We start from the raw sequence: 21,533 nt of genomic DNA, 5'->3' as shown, positions 1-21,533 counted from the left end.
GAGAATAAATGACAGTAAAAATATAAAGCATAATATAGGTAAATAATATTTGGTCATAAGTAGCTAAGTTTAAATAAATAAAGAAATGTACACAAAAATGGATAACGAATAAGGAGATTATGAATGAAAGATAAAAATGTATAGTAGGAAAAACACTAACTGCAAAGAAACCGATTTGGAACTGTGGTATGATATACGATGGAACTTATTGTTCCTATGTTGTTTTTAAGTTATGTGTTTGTTTTTGTTGATGTGCTTATGTGTTTAAAATTAAATAAAAATTTATCACACAAAAAAAGAAAAAAATGAGCAAGCAAAGCATGGCTTAGAATAATATGCAAATTCAATCATTTCACCAGAAGGGCATTTATTTCTCCACTCCCCCCCACCCCCGCTAACACAGATGGCCTAAATTGGTAATGGAAAGATAAAGGTTTTTTTTATTACCTGAAACAGTTTGAAATAAATATTTTCATTGATGCCAAGGTCAAATTAGTGTTTCTTCAATTTGTAGTGTAGTATGTCTTGTCATTCAAAAATATCTAGGAGATGGACAAAAATAAACTCTGGCTAAGAATTTGCTCTTGTGATAATACTCCTAGTTACAGTATTCCCTGGTCCAATTCTATCCCAGGTTTTCCTAACAATCAAGTATTTTCTAATAAACGTTGATGGATTTACAATAGGAAGGTATTTTATCTACGATTGGAATCAATGTAATTTCTTGTTGGCCCCCCGAAGGAACCAGGTTAAATAAAGTATGTTGAGGAAGAGTTTAGAGAAGAAACATAACAGGCTGTTACTCCACTCCACCAGATTATTTAATTTTATCCCCTGGTCTGCTTTGTTTCTTCTAAGGTAGGGCTATCAAACTCACGGCCTGTGGGCCAGATGCAGGGGTGGGATTCAACCGGTTCAGACCAGTTCGGGCAAACTGGTAGCTCCGATGATCAGCTGGGGGAGTGAACCGGTTCTCTCCAATGATCAGGTGGACCCACCCGTCCGTCCCTGCGCTGTACGGACCTATATCCTCTCAGCTGATTCACACGGCAGAGCGGATTGCTGCGCCTCAGCTGTGTTACTCCCCAGAAGAAACCTGGAAGGTAAGTTTTGTTGAAACCGCGTATGGAGTAAAGCACGCAAAGCATGTGAAGCACGCAAAGCACGCAATCACTCAACCGGTTCTTAAACCGACAGGATCCCACCACTGGCCACATGCATCATGCACTGACCACATCCATGCCCGGTTTAGCAAAGAGGAGACCAATACATCACGTGACACTGCCAGGATGGTGCAAGTTTGACGCCCCTGTTCTAAGACCAATGGTCCACATGTCTCAAGAGCACTGAACGGTAGACCTCTGCTTTCTTTTCCTATTGGCAATTGCTCAGAGCCTGCCTTCCTATTGCCCAAGCAGTAGCATCAAGAAACCTCTGGTGATTGTGGGGATAGAGAGACGAACCAAAAAGGCTTCCCATTCCTGTTCTAGTGACGTTGCTTTAAATCACTGGATTAAAATGAATAAGCCGCAAGGGTCTTGCTAGCAAAAGGATGAAAGACAGGTGTTGTATCTTTTTCTCCTGCCTTCCTGTTTTCTAACCTTGCTGAGAACTACTAGGAAGAGCTGAAACTGATCTCAGGTGTCCCAGTGCCTTTTTTTTTTTAATAAGCCAATTGCATTGCTCCCTTTCAATGATCGGTTGTGAGAAAGGGACCGAGTGTGATGCGCATGAGAACAAGTAATATTCAGGAGGGAAAGAGTGTGGTGTGTCTTTCTTTAATCCTGGCGCCTTTTTCAGTGCTTGGAACTGAAAAGGCTTCCCCATCCTTACTCTAACAGCCTCTCATTGCTGTTCATTTTTCATCCTTTGTAATAATTCTGTGAAGTAAGGTCGTATGAAGGGTAATGACTGGCCAAGATCGCCCTTTGTAGATGACTGAAAATTGGAGAATTATGTGTATTATTTAATAAGAGCCTTGTAGTCTTTGTTCCAGTGTTCTGAACTCATCTGGATTAAGCTCTACAAAGATGTGTATTGTCAGATGTAAAATATAGGTGCAGTGAAAAAGAACGTCTGATGTTCTTAAAGGCCCACCAATTAGATCAACCTCCCATTAACAGGTAAAAGGGAAAGCGGGTTCCACCAAAGCTGGGGGGGGGGGGGAGGAAGGTGAGAAGAGTCAGCCTCTTGATACTATATTCCATGGGCTGCCAGTATATTGTCAGGAGAACAGATGGGGAATTACATTTGGCAGTTCTGGAGATGAAAGGTTACTTAAATGCAAGATTAGATAAGCTAGACTGTAAATAGAAATCATCATTCTGTTCCTCTGTCTCCTCCTCTTTCATTGCTACAGCAATTAAAAAAAAAGTAGATATGTTGAAAAACTGATTATTTTATGTGGTCCTGGACATTACCATCTTATAATCGTAAAGCTAAAAGGGAACCGTTGAATCCAAATATTTGTTCAGTTTAAAAAAAAGTCTAAATAAAAAGACCCCACAGATAGATAGATACTGGCTTTCTGTTGAAGTTTAGCTTCCTTAAATCCATTATTCTATATCCTGCATTCTACAGGGAGGAAAAGAATGGTTTTGAGCTCCTTCTTTTTGAGTCTCTGATATCTGAGGATCATGTCCCTGTTGGTCATCTTTTCCCAAGATTATATATTCCCAGTTCCTTCCATGTCTCTTCACAGAGGTATTCAGACGGTTTGGTAGTGGAAATCACCCTGACTCGATGCCGTTCTATTTAGGCACGTTTTTGAGGCTGGCCACATGCGCGGAAGGCGCACACATGAGCAAAGTGCATGCACAGAAGGCGCGCACATGAGCAAAGCGCATACATGGAAGGCCGGGTGGATGCACAGAAGGGGTGCGTGAATGTGTGAAGTGAGCAGGCCCACGGGGCGAACCGGTGGTAACAAAATGTGAAACCCACCACTGCACAGGACTTAATTTGTAGTTCCTGATCATCTCCTCAGATACCCCCCTTTTAATACATTCTACTGTGTATATTGCTCCTTTGATATTTAGGGGCACTGAGCATAAACTATTACATAGAATGATCCCAATCTCTGTAGAAAAATATCTATTTATGGAAAGATCCTTTTACAACTTTTAAAATATGATTTGCTTTGTGGTCAACTTAATACAACTTCTGAGACGAGGAAAAGCAACATTCATTATAAGTCAAAAATAAAAATCATGCACAGAATCTTTCTGTTGCCAAAAATAATTTAATAAAATCAAACTCAATTGGACAGTTGACAGCATGTCTTTTCCCCCTACTTACTTTCACAGAGAATTTTAAGTGGAAATATATACGATAGAAAGAGAAAATATTACCAACAGAACATTTCATAGCACCCTATGAAGAATTTGTTACTGACAGCCTTTAATTTTCATATTCATTCATTCATTTCATTCATTCCATTTCATTCATTCATTATGGCTGCCCATCACAAATACATGACTCTGGGCAGCGAAATTAACTCTTTGCGAGGAAAATTCTGTATATGTTTTCATTGTGTTTGCTAAGATGAACAATTTCTATCAAAGTTAACAGCTACCCAGGCAAAAAACAAATAAACATTCCCAATGTGGTAGAAATGGTTTGAACATACATGTGTTGCATTCCACGCACATAACAGTATTTCAAACGAAGGCAATCTGCATTAAAACCAATTCTACCATACCCTGGAACAGACTTTGGCAAATCTGGAACCTTCCATACTGTATGCATTGAACTGCAGCTCACATAACTTTCAGCTATGCTGGCTGGAGACAATGGGAGACATAGTCTAACAGTTCAAAGGTGCCAGATCGGGTGATTGCTGCTTCAGAGTGTTGGCCCGTCTTCACCTTCAGTCAGCCAAGAAATCCATAGACTGAGCTCTCACATTTCGATTCAAGGATGTGATTATAAAGTTTCCTGTTCTTCTCTCATGGTGAAAATATGCAGGAAGGGTGGTCTTTCTGGCTGCCTCCCATCAAGCTCACCAGAAGTGAGAAAAGTGATTATGTCCCCAAATCTGGAAAAGCTTCTTTTTACTAGGGCAGGGCTAGAATTCAACACCATGCTTTTGTGCTTCATTCAAATCGCTTAAGCATAATTCTTAAGAAAGTACTTTAATGATTAAAAACAAAAGTCAATGGTTGAGGGCATCTCTTTTCATGGTATCCCACGAAAGAGTTGATGCCACCACATATCACAAGCGGAAAGAAGCAAGAAAGGAGAAAATAATTAAGGAAATTTGGTTTTACTGTAATTTTTTTCTCCTCTTGGAGTAGATTTCTAATTTACAAGTAAAGATGTTGAGAAATGTTTTTTTTTAATGTTCATAAATTAGGCTATTGTGTATTGTGAACAGTGGAATAGAGCAGCATGACAGGAAAAGAACACACAAAACAGTAAACCGACACAATTAAAAGGCTCTTAAATTATCAAAAATTTTACAGCAGCCATAACATGATTTAAAAAATCTACATGAACATATACATTTAAAAAAAAAAAAGAAACTAACCATTAAGCACATATAAAATATTTTTTTTAAAAAAAAACAAGAAGAATTTCTTTCCCTCAAATTCACAATTCGCTTAGTGTTCTTTTTATCTCAATCTTAATAACAACGAAACATTAGAAATTTAGGGTCAAGGTGACATTTACATCAGCAGGTAAAAAGCAGTCTTGAAAGTTGAGTTGAGGATCCCAGCACCCTAAAGAAACTCATTTTGTAGTGTTCATCTAGTTTTCAGTTTTTGAAGGCGAGATTTGCATTAAGAAAAAATGTTAGTTTGTTTTTAAATTAATAGGTTTTTTTGAGTTCCCACAATATACCAAACTGCGAACTAACTAAAAGGGCTACATTTGCACAACACATTGACTCAGAAAAATGAAGTTTCAGTTGCATGCATGCAATGGCAAAGTGCACTTTCAGGAAAAGGACAACACTGGGATGCTTGATACTGTTTGAATCCATGGTTTCTGAGCCTGTGCTGAAGATTACATGTCTAATTTTTCCACTGTTTTGAACTACAGAGTCACCGGCTAGCTCAGACAATAATGCTGCAAAAATCCACTCCCTTCTGTACAGTGGGAATCCAGAGAATGCCTTGTTTATTAAACAGGCAAATGGGGGCATAAGGAATAAACAGGGGTGAAATTGGCAGAGGTGAAATTCATTTTTTTTTTACTACCGGTTCTGTGGGCGTGGCTTGGTGGGTGTGGCAGGGGAAGGATACTGCAAAATTTCAATTCCCTCCCCACTCTGGGGCCAGCCAGAGGTGGTATTTACCTGTTCTCCGAACTACTCCAAATAACCATTACCAGTTCTCTATCAGAACCTGCTGAATTTCACCAATGCCCTGTTATAACGCCGTAGTTATTCCACATTAAAAAAAAAAACCCTGGGGTTTAACTGCTTGATCCACATCAGTTTGCAGGAGCATACACTCTACAACAGAGTTAGCAAGCTTTTTTTAGGCAGGAGATATTATCCCAAGAACAAGTGTTGTGTCAGAGGCGCTAAAAATAATGTTTTTAAAACGCCCAGAATCTTACATAATTTGAGCAAAAAAGACCAAGATCTTATACGATTTGATGATTTGGGCTATTTAAAAGCAAATGTTTTGCATTTAATTTTGGGGTAACCATAGATGCCAACTGAGCACAGCACTTGTTAATACATTCCTGTCTGGAAACTTCTGAAAATATGTGAAAATGGCGTCTTGTAAAAAAGGAAGATGAGGACAACACAGATACGATCTGATCCAACTCAACATCACTGCACTTGTAAGGTAGACCTATGCACTAATATGTAAGACAAGTGCTCGAAACAGCAGCCCTAAATATAAATCAATTTGAACGTCTAGTTCAAATTGCCTCATTATACCAAATATTTCTAAGCATTTATTAATGGCATGATTCCTCAATTTGGATTAAGCTGATCTAGAGCAGGGGTGTCAAACTCAAGTCCCGGGGGGCAGATTTGGCCCACGGGGTGCTTAGATCTGGCCCATGGGGTCACCCTGGGGACAGCAAAAGACCAACTCATGGTGCCTCTGCCAGTGAAAATGGAACGTGCGAGGGCTGTGTGTGGCTCCGCGAGCTCCATTTTCACTGGCAGAGGGTTGCAAGAGGCCGTCGGAGCCAAAAATGGAGCTCAGGAGCCTCTTTTCACTGGCACAGTGCTCAGGCCACCACAGGCACCCCCCGACTTGAATGTTGTCATGCTGGCCATGCCCATCCTGGACCCCAATGTTGAACACAACCCTCAATAAAACTCAAGGCTCTCAATGAAATCAAGTTTGACACCCCTGATCTAGAGGCTAAAGATAAGAAGGAAAAGTAACCAATGCAGCTTTGATTTCGGGGCGGAGAGAGTAGTTATGCACATTATGTAATGGCCAGCTCTGCCCACAGAATGCCTTTGGTGAGGATCATAGACTATAGTTATAGGGTCTTAAGGAAGGAAGGATCAGACTTGGCGGAGTCCTTAAAAAGAAATCAAGAAGTCTCTGCCTATACTGTAGGCGACAGTGATCTCCAGTAAAGGAGATATAGTAAACAATCTCAAATTTTGATAATTATTCCCTTTTATTCCCATTTTCTCAAACCTATTTAAAAATAATAATAACAAAAATGTAAGGATCTTAGTAAAACTGTGATTCCTACCCCTCTGTATAAAATAGTTGGCTGTGCACATCTCCAAAGACCCAGCTTGTTTTCACATATTAGACAGTTAATATTAGACAGATAAAAAATCAAGTACGGAATGCAGTTGCTCTGCTAGAGAGAGAGAGAGAAGGTTAAATTAACATGAACATCTGGATAGGACAAATATTTGGAGATCAAACAAACACCCTACAAATGTTCTTTTTACATAAGGACACCAAGGATTTCAGCTGCTTTTATAGTACCCTGTTGTATATTTCTTTTTTAATTAAAAAAAATGCAGTTAGGGAGCTACCAAAAAGCTTGCAAGAACCAGCAGTGGATTGGCCCAGGCTGCTCTTTTGATACTACTACAAAGTTGGAAATGCCTTTCCTTTTCACCAAAGGAAAATGCAAAGAGAGCTGTCCATTTCCTCTGTTTGGCAGCTTTTTTTGGCGCCTGGATTACAACACAAAGATCCAAACTTATTACAGTACAAAGAAATATACAAGGGCCGGTTTGTGTAAAGGCAGCAGCCATCAGCTGGCGAAGTTTTTTTTTCTTGATGATTCCACTCCACTTTGCAAATCTGAAGGATTTCTCCCTTTGTAAATCACATTATCTTCCTTTGGCATCAGGACGGGTAAAGTGGCTCTCCTCTTGCTGCCTAACTCCGATTCCATAGCCCTAGCCAGCAGAGCCAACGGGGAGAGACACAAAGGAACCTAAAGTTTAAAAACATCTGGAAGACCTCCAGATTGCCACCAATAAACGAGCACAATAGGAAGAAAGCAAGTATAGTAAATCCTCTGTTTTAATGGATCTCGAATGCAGTGGACAAAAAGAGGTTGGATTTGGATTTTTGTCTGCATTTCAGGCCATATCAGAATTCATCCCAAACAATGGATCAAGTCAGGTCAGGAGATGCTTCCTGCTGCTGCACGTGCATAATTTATTTTTAAAAAATAGTTAATAAATAATTACCTGGCCAGTTAGTGGCTATATCAAAACTCTTTTACAAGAGTTGGTGACTATGTTTTGTAAGGGAAGGTATAAATATTTGTACTTTCAGCTATGGCTTTTACCTATGGCTTCATAGGTAAAGGCGACACCAAATACTTTATGATTATTAAAGTAATTTCATGTATAGGTACATTTTGGCCTTGAACAATCTCATTCAGCTCAATAGACACCCCTTTCCCCTGCCCAGGTCCCTATCCATTAAATCAAGGGTTTACTATACAAACACTTTTTCTAGGCACAATCACTTTCTGCTTTCAAGAAACTTTTCTCCCACACACAAGCCCAACATTTGATCATTTGATCTTGATAATCGCACACACAAGCCTTGGAAACAAGAGGTAAAAATCAAAAGAGAAAACATCTCTCACTGATACACCCAATTAAGACTTCCAAGCAGACAGTCCGCTCTTTCCCAGTGGTGGGTTTCCATAGCATTATCTTCAGACGGGATTCAGATGACAATCTTTCAGCGATGGATGTGTTGGTGGCCATTTCTCAGCAAATCCGGTCTTTGTGGATGTAAATCAAGAAATGAAGGCAAAAATCCTGAAGAGCCAAGTTCCCTCTTGGGAAAAAAAAAACCTCCACTGACAGAAGAGAGAAGAGAGTCAGCCAGCCAACCTGCGCAAGCGCCTCTGCGAAAGGAGCATATTGGTTTCCTTCACTATCAGCGGCATGATGAAGACCACCGTTAAACTGGTCTGCAAAAAAAAAAGATAGGAAGAGCTTTGAAGGCAGAGCCACAATGTGGTTGAATGCAATTATGGCACTAGCTCTAGAGCCAGGGTGTCAAACTCAAGGCCCGGGGACTAGATCCGGCCTGCAAGGTGCTTAGATCTGCCCTGGAAACAGCAAAGGTCCAGTCCGTGGTTCCTCTGCCAATGAAAACAGAGCTCGGGAGGGCAGCTCGTGGCCCTCACAAGTTCCATTTTCGCTGGCAGAGGGTCGCAAGAGGCCATTGCATCTGAAAACGCAGCTCAAGAGACCATTTTTGCTGGCGGAGTGCTTGGGCCACAACAGATGCCCACGACACGAGTGATGTCGAGGTGGCCATGCACACCCTGGCCACGCCCCTCCTGGGCCCCCAAGGTCAAACACAACCCTGATGTGGCCCTCAATGAAAACAAGTTTGAAACGCCTTCTCTAGAGGGTATCAAACATTACAAACCAAAGTGAGCCACAGTGGCACAGTGGTTAGAGTGCAGTGCTGCAGGCTACTTCTGATGACTGCTGGCTGCTTGCAATTTGGCAGTTCGAATCTCACCAGGCTCAAGGTTGACTCTGCCTTCCATTCCTTCCGTGGCGGGTAAAATGAGGACCCAGATTGTTGGGGGCAATAGGCTGCCTCTGTAAACCGCTTAGAGAGGGCTGTAAAGCTTTGTGAAGTGGTATATAAGTCTAAGTGCTATTGCTACTGCTATTACACAGAGGCAGATCCAGATTTGCCATCCCAGGTATACTTAGAAGCACTTCATACCTGATCAGTCTGTTTGCCCAAGTGGCCCAATATTATTTTGATGGAAGCAGCATCCATCTGATCCATTTTCTACTCTAAGAGGAGCCAAAAGTTCTGCTTTGCTCATGCCTTTCTCCTTAGTTCTAGGTTGCTTCTCTCCTTGATTAGTTCCCACCCATTGCTTCTTGTTCTGCCCTTTGGAGAATAGGTTGACTTCCTTTTCTTTGTGGCAGCCCGTTAAGATATCAAAACACTGGTATCATGTCAACCCCAGTCCTTCTTTTCATTAAACTAGATGTGCCCAATTCCAGCAACTGTTCTTTAGTTTTAATCTCCAGTCCCTTGATCAGTTTTGTTACTCTTCTCTGCACTCTTTCTAGAGTCTCAACAGTCCTTTTAGATTGTGGCGACCAAAATTGGATGCAGCATTCAAGTGTGGTCTTATCAAAGCCTTATAAAGTGGTATTAACACTTCACGTGATCTTGATTCTATCCCTCTGTTTATGCAGCTTTGAACTGTGTTGGCTTTTGGCAGCTGCTGCACACTGCTGGCTCATATTTAAATGGTTGTTCACTTGGGCTCCAAGATCCCCCCAGTTTCTGCAACTTGTCCCTGATGATGGAAAGCATTCACTTGTCAAACTATATAATCCCGCATGGAAGAAATAGTTAGCATAAGGAAAAAGAGGGCTCTCCAATTAGACTCCTCATGTGTGCTTGCTGAATGACAGGGCAAGTGAGAACTGCCTCCGACTCCAGTCTGGATTCAATTCCCCACCCTTAATTTAACTGATGGCATTTCCCCACAAGGGAACAGCTGTCCATTTTTTCTGCTGAGTTAACCTCTATGGTAGAGGTCACATTTAGCCAGAGGTGAGATTCTACCAGTTCAGACCAGTTTGGGCAAACCAGTAGCAGCTCCGACAATCAGCTGGGAGAGAACCGGTTCAGTCCGACGATCAGCTGGGTCTGCCCACCTGCCCTTGAGTTTTACTGACCTATATCCTTTCAGCTGAATCACTTGGCAGAGCGGATTGCCATGCGCATCAGCTGTTTTCCTCCTTAGCAGTAATTCAGAAGGTAACTTTTCACAAAACTGTGCATGCAAGCGCAGCGCGTGCAGTGAGCACAATCACCAAACTGGTTGTTAAACCGCTAAGATCCCACCACTGCATTTAGCCCAGCTTTTCCAATCCAGATACGTGGACTACAACTGAAAGAATGCCCCAGCCAGCACATGGATGTTGCAGAGAATTCTAATAGTTGAAGTCCATGCTTGGAGGGCATTCATACTAAGGAAGGATGTTTTAAATCTTAAGAGGTGTTATTGTAAAGTCCCATATGCATTTACTCAGAGTTCTAACTTATCTGCATACTCTAAATGTGTTCAGGATTGCAGCCTTCCTATCAGGTACCCTTCTTCAAATACAGACTGTTGAGATGGCAGACCAATTACAGACTGAAAATTACACCCATTATCAAGGATACAGATCAAACCCTAACAATCTCAATTTCACATGAGAGCTGTTTCGTATTGAATGTCATGCAACCTATGAAGAAATTATATTCCGTGTGTTACAGTTGTCAATCAGATGATTCATACAAATGCCATCTCCTGTCAAATTGAGGAAATGTAATCCTTTCAGGATAAAAAGGCAAGAAAGTTAAAATACATTGCAAATATATTGAAAGCTTCTATAAGGTTTGACTGCTCTTCATCTTCTTTGGATGAATTTTAGCTAAGAATGTAAACTATTCATTTTATTCTCCTTATTCAGAAAGTTTAAATATTCACCTACAACTGTTTCCGTTGAGAGATGCCATCAGAATGGGGACCAAGGGGCTGGACCCCAGCCAGCTATTAGCAATTCAACAGTGAAAAGATGGAGCCATCAATCAAGACATCCTTTATTTGACTCTTAACTTCTGCCTTTATCTCATTGGGGCCACAATTCTTTTTTTTTTTTTTAACTGAGAAGAAACTGCCATTGATTTAAACTGGATAATGTATAGTCTTGCACTCTAGCACTACAGTTTAACATAATGCTAAACCAGGAGTTTTAATCTGTTGTCTTAACAATTCCATATATCTGGGGGGAGGGGGGAGTTCCTTGCTGCCTGGTGGGGAAGGATATAATCTAAAAAGAAAAATAAGAAATGTTTTCTTACCATCAGAATGAAGAAATAGAAAACTTGCATCCATCCCAACCTCTCCTGGATCAAAGATACTAAGTACTAGAAGGAAAGGAAACACAATGAATCTACATCCTTCAAGGAATGCATACAAGTTTTATTTTTCTATTACTTTGTTTATGCATACAAATCTCTCTCTCTCTCTCTCTCTCACACACACACACACACACAGACAGACACACACACACACACACACATATATATATATATATATATATATATATATATAACAAATGTAACAAAAAGGCAACAGTAAAATATATATATATATTGGGTTCTGTCTGGATGGTCTCTTGTGACGAGTCGAAGGACAGAGAATGGAAGTAGTGATCTTCCTCCCATATTTGGGCATACCGGGGGTTGTAAAATGTGTGTGTGTGTGTGTGTGTGTGTGTGTGTATGTCTATGCACATGCAAGTATACCGTATATACAAGGAAATATAAACATATACAAGGACACAAGGGGTGGTATTCACTTACTTTCCCTACTGGTTCATAAATGTGAGCGCATGTGTCACGTCCACCGTGCATTCATTTTGCCTAAAAAAAGGGGGCTAAATGCAATGCTGTACAGCCAGGGCAGGTTGGCGGAGCCACCCGCTATTTCTGTTACCGGTTCGGCCAAACCGTTCAAAACCGGCAGAATACCACCTCTGAAGGATCCCCACGGAGGCTCCTTTGCCTTCCTCTTTGTCTCTCTAAGTAGTTTTTCAACATTAAGCCAAGCTCCACACACAGCTATTTTCAGAGGTGGACTAATGCAAGCTCTGCTCCATCATATCTGAAGCACAGCAGGTAGGAGAAAACTGGCACACCAGCCTAGACCTTTATGAGAGTATCAAACAGCATGCTTGAAAACGCCGTCTTATGATCACCAAAGCAGGGGAAAGGCTCTCCTTCTCCCGAAAGTCCCTTTGCAAATCTAAGCATCCGAAACGATATACACAAACTTCTCCAGAGGCAGAAGTGACTAAAGAAACCCACGTTTCTTCTCCTCACATCCGAACCTATCAGTGAGCCAAGTAGGGCAGAGACTAATAAGGAAGCCTGAGAGAGAAAATGGTCCTTAATATGCCCCAGCCAGGAGCTGAGGAGATTTCTAAACGAAAAGGTCTTTAATTGCAGCACCGCAACGCTGCTTCGATTTTAAATTCTGAGGGAGTAAAATGTTCTGCTGCTGAGGTCTGCACCTTTCATAAGGTTTATTATTCTATTACATTATGTTTTCATTGGGTCTTTATTGTGGCAAGCCTCCTGTGGGACAGTTTCTGCCCTTAAAAGGTGGCTTAGTAAAAAAAGAAAAACAGCCAATAAACTGTTTGGTCTAAATCCAACACTGCCTTCTTTGACTTCCACAAGATCAGAGCAATGATCTCACACTGGAAATCTTTTCCAAATGCCGCCTCCTCTTCTCCTGAGAGACTGGCATTGCCACTCTGGCAAAGCGCTGCTCTCTTCCTGTACTATTTCCACATTCCTCCACATTTCTTTTTTAATTGTAAAAAAAAGAAAGAAAGAGGCATATCAAATAGCACAAATTAAATCAGAGGGTTGGGGAGAAACCTCTTCATGTAACTGCTGACTGGAATCAGGCAGCCTCTAAATTATACAAATAGTTTAGTGCTAAATCTGACTGACTGAAAGATAGATGCTGGGAATCGATTAATCTATTAAAATCTATTAATCTATTAAAAATTAATAGAGTAAAATTAATCTATTAAAATGACAAACTTAATAGGGCTTGAAAGCTAAACAGCCCAGATAGTTGCACGGTACACAAACCAGTTCAAAATATTGTCATGTTTACTTTTTGCATGGAAATTACATCTTTTCACTTGGGATATTTTATGCATCAATAAATAATGTTTCTGCTTTTTATCCCCTTCCATAAATCACTTCAAATGGTTCTGGAGAGATTTGGTCCAAAGTGCACTCATTTCAACCGCTGGCAAAAACCTGGGTGCATTTATGTTTCATATGTTGCATTCTTTAAGGCTCTTCTTTTTTCTGACAAGTTCAACATATTCCTGACGCGGACTTCCCACTAGGGGAGACAGCCCAGTTTGTGGAATCTCAGCTGGTTGCTATGGTGATGTACTGTCACAGATAACAGCAATCTTAGGTAGGGAAGGAAGTAGAGGATACAATTTGTCAGACACAAAGCCCTCGTGAATAAAGGAAGTTTGGACAATTGGAAGAATGGCAACGGCTAGGAATAATGAATTCTACAGAAGGTACGCCATTGTTATCTTCGCACAATGGCCGGTCTTACAGCTTTGAAAAGCACCGTGTTGCTTCCCGAGATCATGAGCAAAGGATTAGTAATTTCTTAGAGCAAAACCACTCCAGAGTCAGAAGAAAGCTGAGAGGAATCCCACACTGCTTATGCTCCCTCAAATCAGGATGGCCCATGCGTTACTGTAACATTGCCCCAAAACCAAGTTTTTTAAAAAGATACCCTTTCCAACCACGGCACTTTTGTTTTGTTTGTTTGTTTGTTTGTTTTATTAGTTTTGTATGCCGCCCACTCCCGAAGGACTCCGAGCGGCTCACAATAAACCAGGGAAAGGGGAATAAATAAGACAATACAAAAAATTTAAAAATGCACAACATTCACAACTGAAGCGGGGCTGGATATTTCAACAGCCCCCAGCCTGTCGGAACAGCCAGGACTTGGTAGCTTTACGGAAGGCCGGGAGGGTGGTTAGGGTCCGAATCTCCACGGGGAGCTTGTTCCAGAGGGCCGGAGCAGCAACAGAGAAGGCTCTCCCCCGGGGGATCACCAGCCGACATTGGCTGGCAGATGGAACCCGGAGAAGGCCAAGCCTGTGCGATCGAATCGGTCTTTGGGAGGTAATTGGCAGGAGGCGGTCCCTCAGGTACCTCTATGGCGGTCTGTATAGTAGCCAACACCTTTGCCAAATCATTAACCCCATTCCTACATTGCACTCACATCTCTTCCAAGTTAGCCCTGTATTGTCTTGTGTGAATACCTCTGCTTCCTATCTGAGAACTCTACAATGCAAGGAACGCTGCCTTGCAGCTTTGACCCTGGGAAGGAGAAACAAACATAATGAACATCTGTAGAGATTCTCAGATTCCTGCCCCTGCGCTTTACTCTCCGTTATCTTCTCAGCTGACCGGTTTGGGCGAACCAGTAGCACCGAAGATCAGCTGCGAGCAAACCGGCTTGCTTCAATGAGCGAGTGAGCCCGCCCGCCCGCCCTTGCGTTTTACTGACCTTTATTTTCTAAGCTGAGTCGCACGGCAGTTGACATGCCTCAACTGTTTTCCTTCTCAGCGGTAATGCAGAAGGTAAGTTTTCTCTAAACCGCCCACATGCGCATAGTGCACGAAGCGTGCAACTCAATTAAATCGGTAGGATCCCCCCCTGCTTTTAGTTATACAATTTGGGATGAACACCTTTAAACGGTGTGGGAGTAAGAATGGATTTCCAGAAGGGGGAAAAATTATAGACTACAGGAACCAGGAGCACTACTCAGGTGACCCTGAGGACACAGATAAGCCTCCAGATGCTTTAAGGACCCTCTGAAAGGATGCAAATGACCAGCTGCTGACTGCAAGGAATATAAATCCTTCCATTCCCCACTATCCTCTCAGAGCTGAAGCAGCTTCTCGATGAGAAGCGAAACATCTTCAAAAGAAAAACAAACAAACAAGAAAGTCCAGTTGCCTCCAGAAAAAGCACCTTTGGGACAAACATAAGGAACTTCGCTTAGTCTAAAAGCCCCCAGAAGAGACTCACTTGTAAACATGAATGCATATTGGTTGTTTACATAAAAGGAGCCAATGGGAGAAGGAACTCAGTTCTTATGAGCCATTTTGCAGGTGAGCAATGCAGCAAGTAAAGCAAGTTGTTAAAATATTCATGACTGGGAGAGACATGGGAACAAGGTCAGCCAATGAATAGACACAGCAACTAAGTCAGACAATGGAAGCTTAAACAGATCTAACTCTGTGCAGAGAATTGAAACAGAAACTTAAGTAAGAAGTCTGGGTATTAAGCAGTCTGCTGCTCTGAGAAGTAAGAAAGCAGTCTGTCTGGGCTTGTCTGCTAAAATGAAGCTAACTGTTTATGTTTGCCTGTAACTCTCCTGCCTTCTGTTTACTTGGAAGAACCACCTGTTGGTATTGTACATTTATTCATCTATTCTTATGTATATAAAGAAGTTAATGAATCATTAAAAAAACAAAAGAAAGCTGATGGGACAATGCATTTTCGTAAGAATGGTCAGGCCCTAGCTGAAACGTCAGCTACATATAGCAAATATTATAAGACAATAAATAAAAATAAATAAGAACAGCTTGTATTTACATTTTTATTCCTGCGTTTACATTTTTATTCATTCCCTGCTATTTATAGCCCACCCCATTCTCCATCCTCAGATTTGCTTGGCCATTGTTGGAAATGACATCCAAATTGGGGGCGGCAACTTGGACAGGCCCACTGCATTGGGATATAATTCTACACACTCAGATTTCCTTCACAAAGCACGAAATCACATTGGGACTTGCATGTCCTCGGCTTCAAGTCATGCGTGAACTCATGCATTATAGCTTTATATTTTGCATGAAGCCAGCTGCTTATTCAACAGACCGTAAGTTTTTTTTTTAAGTAGCTTCATGTTCTATCTACACAACAGAAATATGACTTGTTAATTGTGTCACCTTACATTTGCTAAGATGCTGTTAAAAGAAACGAGCAGGAGTTGGAACTGGCTGCAGACATTACTGCTGAAAAAATGGATACCTTTAATTTTGAGAAAGGTTGGTTGGTTTTAATTCTATTTATAATATTTACCGTATTTTTCAGACTATAAGACATACCGGGGTATAAGATGCACCATGATTTTGAAGAGGTAAATTTTTTAAAAAGGTTTTTGCATTCTGCATGCCTCCCAAACCCTCTGCACACCTGTTTTTTTGCCCCCCCCCCAAAAAAAGGTGAAAAAAAAAGCATGCAGAGGGTTTGGGAGGCTTGTACAGTGCTCTTGGGAGCTGGGGGGGGGGCAAAAACAGCACATTTTTGCTCATTTTTGACCTCCCCAGCCCCCAAGAGCACTTTACAAGCCTCCCAAACCCTCTGCACATCCATTTTTGGAAAGGGAGTGGGGTTTCGGTAGGCCAAAAATGCTGTATTCAATGTATAAGATGCACCCAGATTTTCACCCTCTTTTTGGGGGGAAAAGGGTGCCTCTTATACTCCAAAAAATATGGTAAATATGGCATACTTCCTTGCCCGGTTACATCTTTCCCTCCTTTCTCCATAAAGGGTTAGTCTTCCTTTTTCCTACCTTATCAAAATAGCTACTAATTGTTCTTTTGTTCTCTGTATCCTGGGGTTTTTTTTTAGTTCTGTTTTCGCTGTTTCTGCTAGATTTATTTATGTATTTATATCCTGCCTTTACTATTTTTTTATAAATAACTTAAGGTGCCAAACATACCTAGCATTTCTTCTTCCTCCTATTTGAGGTGGGTAGGGATGAAAGAAAGTGACTGATTAGAAATCACCCAACTGGCTTTCATATCTAAGATGAAACTAGAACTCACAGTTTCCTGGCTTCTAACTTGATGCCTTGTAAATACTATACAAACCAGTGAGAAACATGCCCTAGGCTCTTTCTTCCCGCTGCAGAAACAGGGAGGATTCTCTTTTCTAGGTGACACAGAGATGAGTAAGGGAAGCCATAAGCATAGAAATATAGTAGGAAGTGAAATTATTTATATCTCCATCTTCCTGGACAGCAACATCGCTAAATATGCAAAGTTGGCTCTCCTTGTGCATTATCCTCCCCATTACACCCACACACATATACTGTATTTTTCAGAGTATAAGACACACCAGAGTATAAGACGCATCAAGGTTTTGAAGAGGCAAATAAAGAAAAAGTTTTTTCACTCTGCAAACCTCCCAAAAACAGCCCGTTTTTCGCAAAAACGGGGCCATTCCCCCCCCAAAGGCATGAATAACCTTTAGGGGGCTTGCAGAGTGTTCCTGGGGGGGGGGGTGAGCAAAAAATGGGCCCATTTTTCGTTAAAAAAGGGGCATGGATAGCTTTTAGGAAGTTTATAGAATGCTCTTTGGGGCTGGGGGGGGGTTAAATTGAGCAAAAAATGGGCCATTTTTTGCTCATTTCTGCCCTTCTCAGCCCCCAGAAGCTCTTTGAAAGCTTCCTAAAGACTATGTACGGCCATTTTGGTGAAGGGGCAGGGTTTTGGGAAGCAAAAAATGTTGTATTCAGTGTATAAAACGCACCCAGATTTTCAGCCTCTATTTTGAGGGGAAAAGATGCATCTTATACTCCCAAAAATACGGTACCTTAAGAGGTTGGAAAGGTGAAAGGGAAGGAAAAGCGAGGCAGCTTGGTCTAGTGGTTAACGCACAAGATTAGAAACCAGGAAACTGGATCATGTCTTTGGATATTAGAATGAAAGGGGAAGGGGGGGAGGGAGGGGGCTAAAATAGAGGTAGAAATAAGAGGGGGGAAATAGCAAAAACGATGTTAAGATGATACAATGTATGGTAGAACTATGAGAAGGTTTAGAATTGAAGGATGATAGTAGAAATTACATTAGTAAAAATGAAAATGAAATGTAATTACTAGGAATAATACTGTATTGAACTGTATGTCTCCCAGGAATCAAACCATTCACGCAATGAGATGTATAAAAATAAAAAAATAAAATATAGAAACCAGGAAACTGTGACTTCTAGTCCTGCCTGAGGCATAAAAACTAACTGGGTGACTTTGAGCCAGTCTTTCTCTCTCTCTCTCAGCCCACCTCACTTCTGAAGGTTGTTGTTGTGGGGAAAATAGGAGGAAAAAATAATATTGGCTACTAGTTGATAACCCGGGGTTGCCTGGGTATTTTTTTATCCTAATCTTATATTAGACAGGAAAAGCCCTGATTTCGGTAACAATTAAATTAGTTCCAAATGTTTTTCCTGTGCCCTCAGAAGCATCAAAGAAAGTGATACCATCTTATTTTCTAATGTTTCCCCCTTGCCGGAGGGAGCCCCCCTGTGGACTACTGTGAGGCTGTAACCTTGGCGGCTTCACTGCACTGCACAGTGGAAGCCATTTTACGGCAGTACGGTAGAAGCCATTGTAAGGCACAACAGGCTGTATCTTAGCAGAACACACACCCAAATGGGTCTTAGGGGTGTCTTACCCCCACAGTATTTGTTTCCAGAGAGTAAGTCATCTGTGTACCAAGTTTAGTTGAAATTGCTCGAGGCGTTCCAGAGTTATGCTGGAAAACACACACACACACACACACACACACACACACACACACACACACACACAAAAACACTTATATATAGAGAGAGATTTACCAATATTGGAGTTATTTATAAAAATAATAAAGACAAGATAAAAAAGCATATTTTAAAAAATGCAATTTGCCATAGGGAAGATCTCCCGAAACAGCAGGCTTTCAAACATACAAGTTAGCAGCCCCACAAAAGACGACGTTTGTATGAATAAGTCAGCAGGAGCCACAGGATGGGAATTTGACTGCAGTGATTTGAATGTCCTCTGGATATGCTGAAAGCATATTTTTCTAAACCAAAAGTCCCCAATAAGTTATGTTTTCTCTGACATTTAACCTTTTTTTCCTTGAGATATAACAAATATTACTATTAATGCATCCTTTAATGAAACGATGCTGAAAAGAAAAGCCTGTGGGATCTTAAATTTTCAATAAAATGTTCACTTCAGTACAAATTGTTCTCCACCAGTTGCTAAGTGACTGAAGTTACAACCGATTCCAACCTCCTCTCCCCAAAACAAACTCACAACCCAATTCCAAAGTTTCGACTGCTACTTCCCCCCCACGGTCACATGACTGCATTTTGAGCGCTGAGCAACTGTCCAAATTTATGGTCGTTTGCAGCATCCTGTGGTCACATAACCAATATTTGTTTTAGCAAATCTGGCATTTACCTACTTTATTTGGCCTGTAGCAAACAATGTATATATTTCATGATTGCCACATTTGCTTAACAACTGCACATTCACTTAATGACCATACTGATTTGCTTACCATGTTTCCCCAAAAATACGACCTGTCCTGAAACTAAGGCCTTGCCACATTTTTCATGTGGGCAAAATATAAGTCCCCCCTGAAAATAAGCCCCCTGGACAACTCTCCCCTCCGGCCAGGCAGAGCACCACTCACCGACCTAGTGGTATCCCAAAGGTGCCAAGCCGCGGGAGCCGGAGGGAAAGGTGCTCACGTTGCTTGGCGCCTTCGGGATACCACTAGGTTGGGGAGTGGCGTTCTGCCTGGCCGGAGGGGGGAGTTGCCAGGTGGCTGCTCCCTTGTGAGCAGGCTCCCAAAGAGCCAGGCACAGCCTCAGGGGTGAAGCAGCCATGAGGTGACCACGCTCACAAGCAGCCACCTGGCAAACCCCCTCTCCAGCTGGGCAGAGCGCCATTCACTGACTTAGGGGGTACCCCTAAGATGCCAAGCCACGTGGTGCTCTGCCCGCCCCCCAGCTCCCGCAACTTGGCACATTCGGGATACTCCCTAGATCAGTGCATGGAGCTCTGCCCAGCTAGAGAGGGTGGTTGCGCGAGCGCCTGTTCCGCCGCAGCTCGCATGTGTGCATGGTCACTTCATGGCTGCTTCACCCCTGAGGCTGTGCCCGGCTCTTTGGGAGCCCGCTCGCAAGGGAGCAGCCGCCTGGCAACCCCAAAACAATAAGCCCTCCCATGATAATAAGGCCCAAGCCATATTTTGTGGGTCAAAAGTAAATAAGACACAGTCTTATTTTCAGGGAAACACGGTAATGAGTGCTGCAAAAATAGATTGTAAAATTGGGTCTATCTTGTGATGATTGGTTTATGGCCATCAACACTTCCACCCAGAATGAGCAACCTTCCTTATGGTTGTAAATCAAGGACCAACTGTATGAGTTCTTTCATTGCTGCAACGATCCTGATTGCTTTTCAGATCTGTCTTACCTGACCCACAGCGGCCCCGATACTGCCGGTGCCATCCACAATCCCTGTCACGGTTGCAAGAGCCTCGCTACTTCCTTTGATCGCATCCTGATGTCCCAGGTCAGCAGAAATGGCAGAGCTGATCATGTTGGAAGGGCCTCCAATAAAAAAGCCTACGAAACAATCAAAAGGAAAATGCAGCTAAGGATGAGAAGATGGAAGAGGCGGGGCTCTGTTTCCGATACAAAGCAAGACTATCTTCATCTGAACTTGCAACCTTGCCCCTTAACCAAAGAAAACTGTCAAAAAGTCAGACCAGTCATCCATCCAAACATCAGTGGAAATATTAAAATGTGCTGATTTAGTTTAGAGTCATTGTTAGTTTGCAATCATACAATCATTCCCCATTGGCTGGGGAATTCTCGGAGTTGAAATCTACACATCTTCAAGCTGCCAAGGTAGAGAAACACTGGTCTAGACCCGGGATGGCAAACCTATGGCACGCGTGCCACAGGTGGCATGTGGAGCCATTTGTCAGGCCATTTTTTGCCCTCCCCAGTCTCCAGAGGCTTTATAGGAGCCCGGGGAGGGCAAAAACAGCCTCCCCCCCCCCCGGAGGCTTCAGGAGCTTCCCTGAAGTGTCCGGAGCACAAAAAACCACCCCTACAGGCAAATCGGAATTTTGGAACGAACTTCCTGTTTGCTCGTAGGGCTGGTTTAAGCCCTCCGGAGCCTTCAGGGGCATTCCGGAGTCTTCCCTGAAGGCTCCGGAGGATGAAAAACGGCCCTACAAGCAAATCAGAAGTCACTTCCAGTTTGCTCATAGGGCCGTTTTTAGTCCTCCAGAGCCTTCAGGGAAGCCTCCTGAGGGCTCCTGAACGCTCCAGAGGGCTAAAATTGACCCTACAAGCAACCCGGAAGTGACTTCCAGTTTGCTCATATGGTCGTTTTTTGCCCTCCAGAGGGGCGGGTGGGTGGGGGTGGGGAGGCTGTTTTTGCCCTCCCCAAGCTCCTATAAAGCCTCTGGAGCCTGGGGAAACAAAAAAGCATGCAAAAAATGGGGGAGCGCCTGCTGGGGGGTGTTGTGCATTGCATTATGGGTGTGGGATGCCCACGCACCCCCCCTGCGCTCCCCCGCGCTTATGACATGTGAGCCAAAAAAGGTTCACCATCACTGGTCTAAACTATTGCCTATTCGCAAATCTTGCTCGTGCCTTTCTCATCGTTAAGT

The 21,533-nt window shown here is 42.4% G+C and overlaps 1 protein-coding gene across 1 annotated transcript in view; it reads right to left on the bottom strand.

Moving 5' to 3' along the window:
- Positions 1-7,103: 7,103 nt before the first annotated feature.
- Positions 7,104-21,533, bottom strand: part of SLC37A3 (solute carrier family 37 member 3) — a 40,687-nt gene continuing 26,257 nt past the window's right edge. Inside the window, exons 13-15 of the mRNA XM_032220984.1 lie at positions 20,324-20,475; positions 11,307-11,372; positions 7,104-8,382 (exon numbers count right to left, since the gene is read on the bottom strand). Of these exons, the coding sequence (XP_032076875.1) occupies positions 8,290-8,382; positions 11,307-11,372; positions 20,324-20,475 (311 nt within the window). The 3' untranslated portion in view covers positions 7,104-8,289. The remainder of the gene's footprint in view (positions 8,383-11,306; positions 11,373-20,323; positions 20,476-21,533) is intronic.

The sequence above is a fragment of the Thamnophis elegans genome, chromosome 7, assembly GCF_009769535.1.
Source record: "Thamnophis elegans isolate rThaEle1 chromosome 7, rThaEle1.pri, whole genome shotgun sequence".
Lineage (NCBI taxonomy): Eukaryota > Metazoa > Chordata > Lepidosauria > Squamata > Colubridae > Thamnophis > Thamnophis elegans.
Note: the sequence above shows the minus strand (reverse complement) of the source record. Positions and strands in the feature narration are given on the sequence as shown.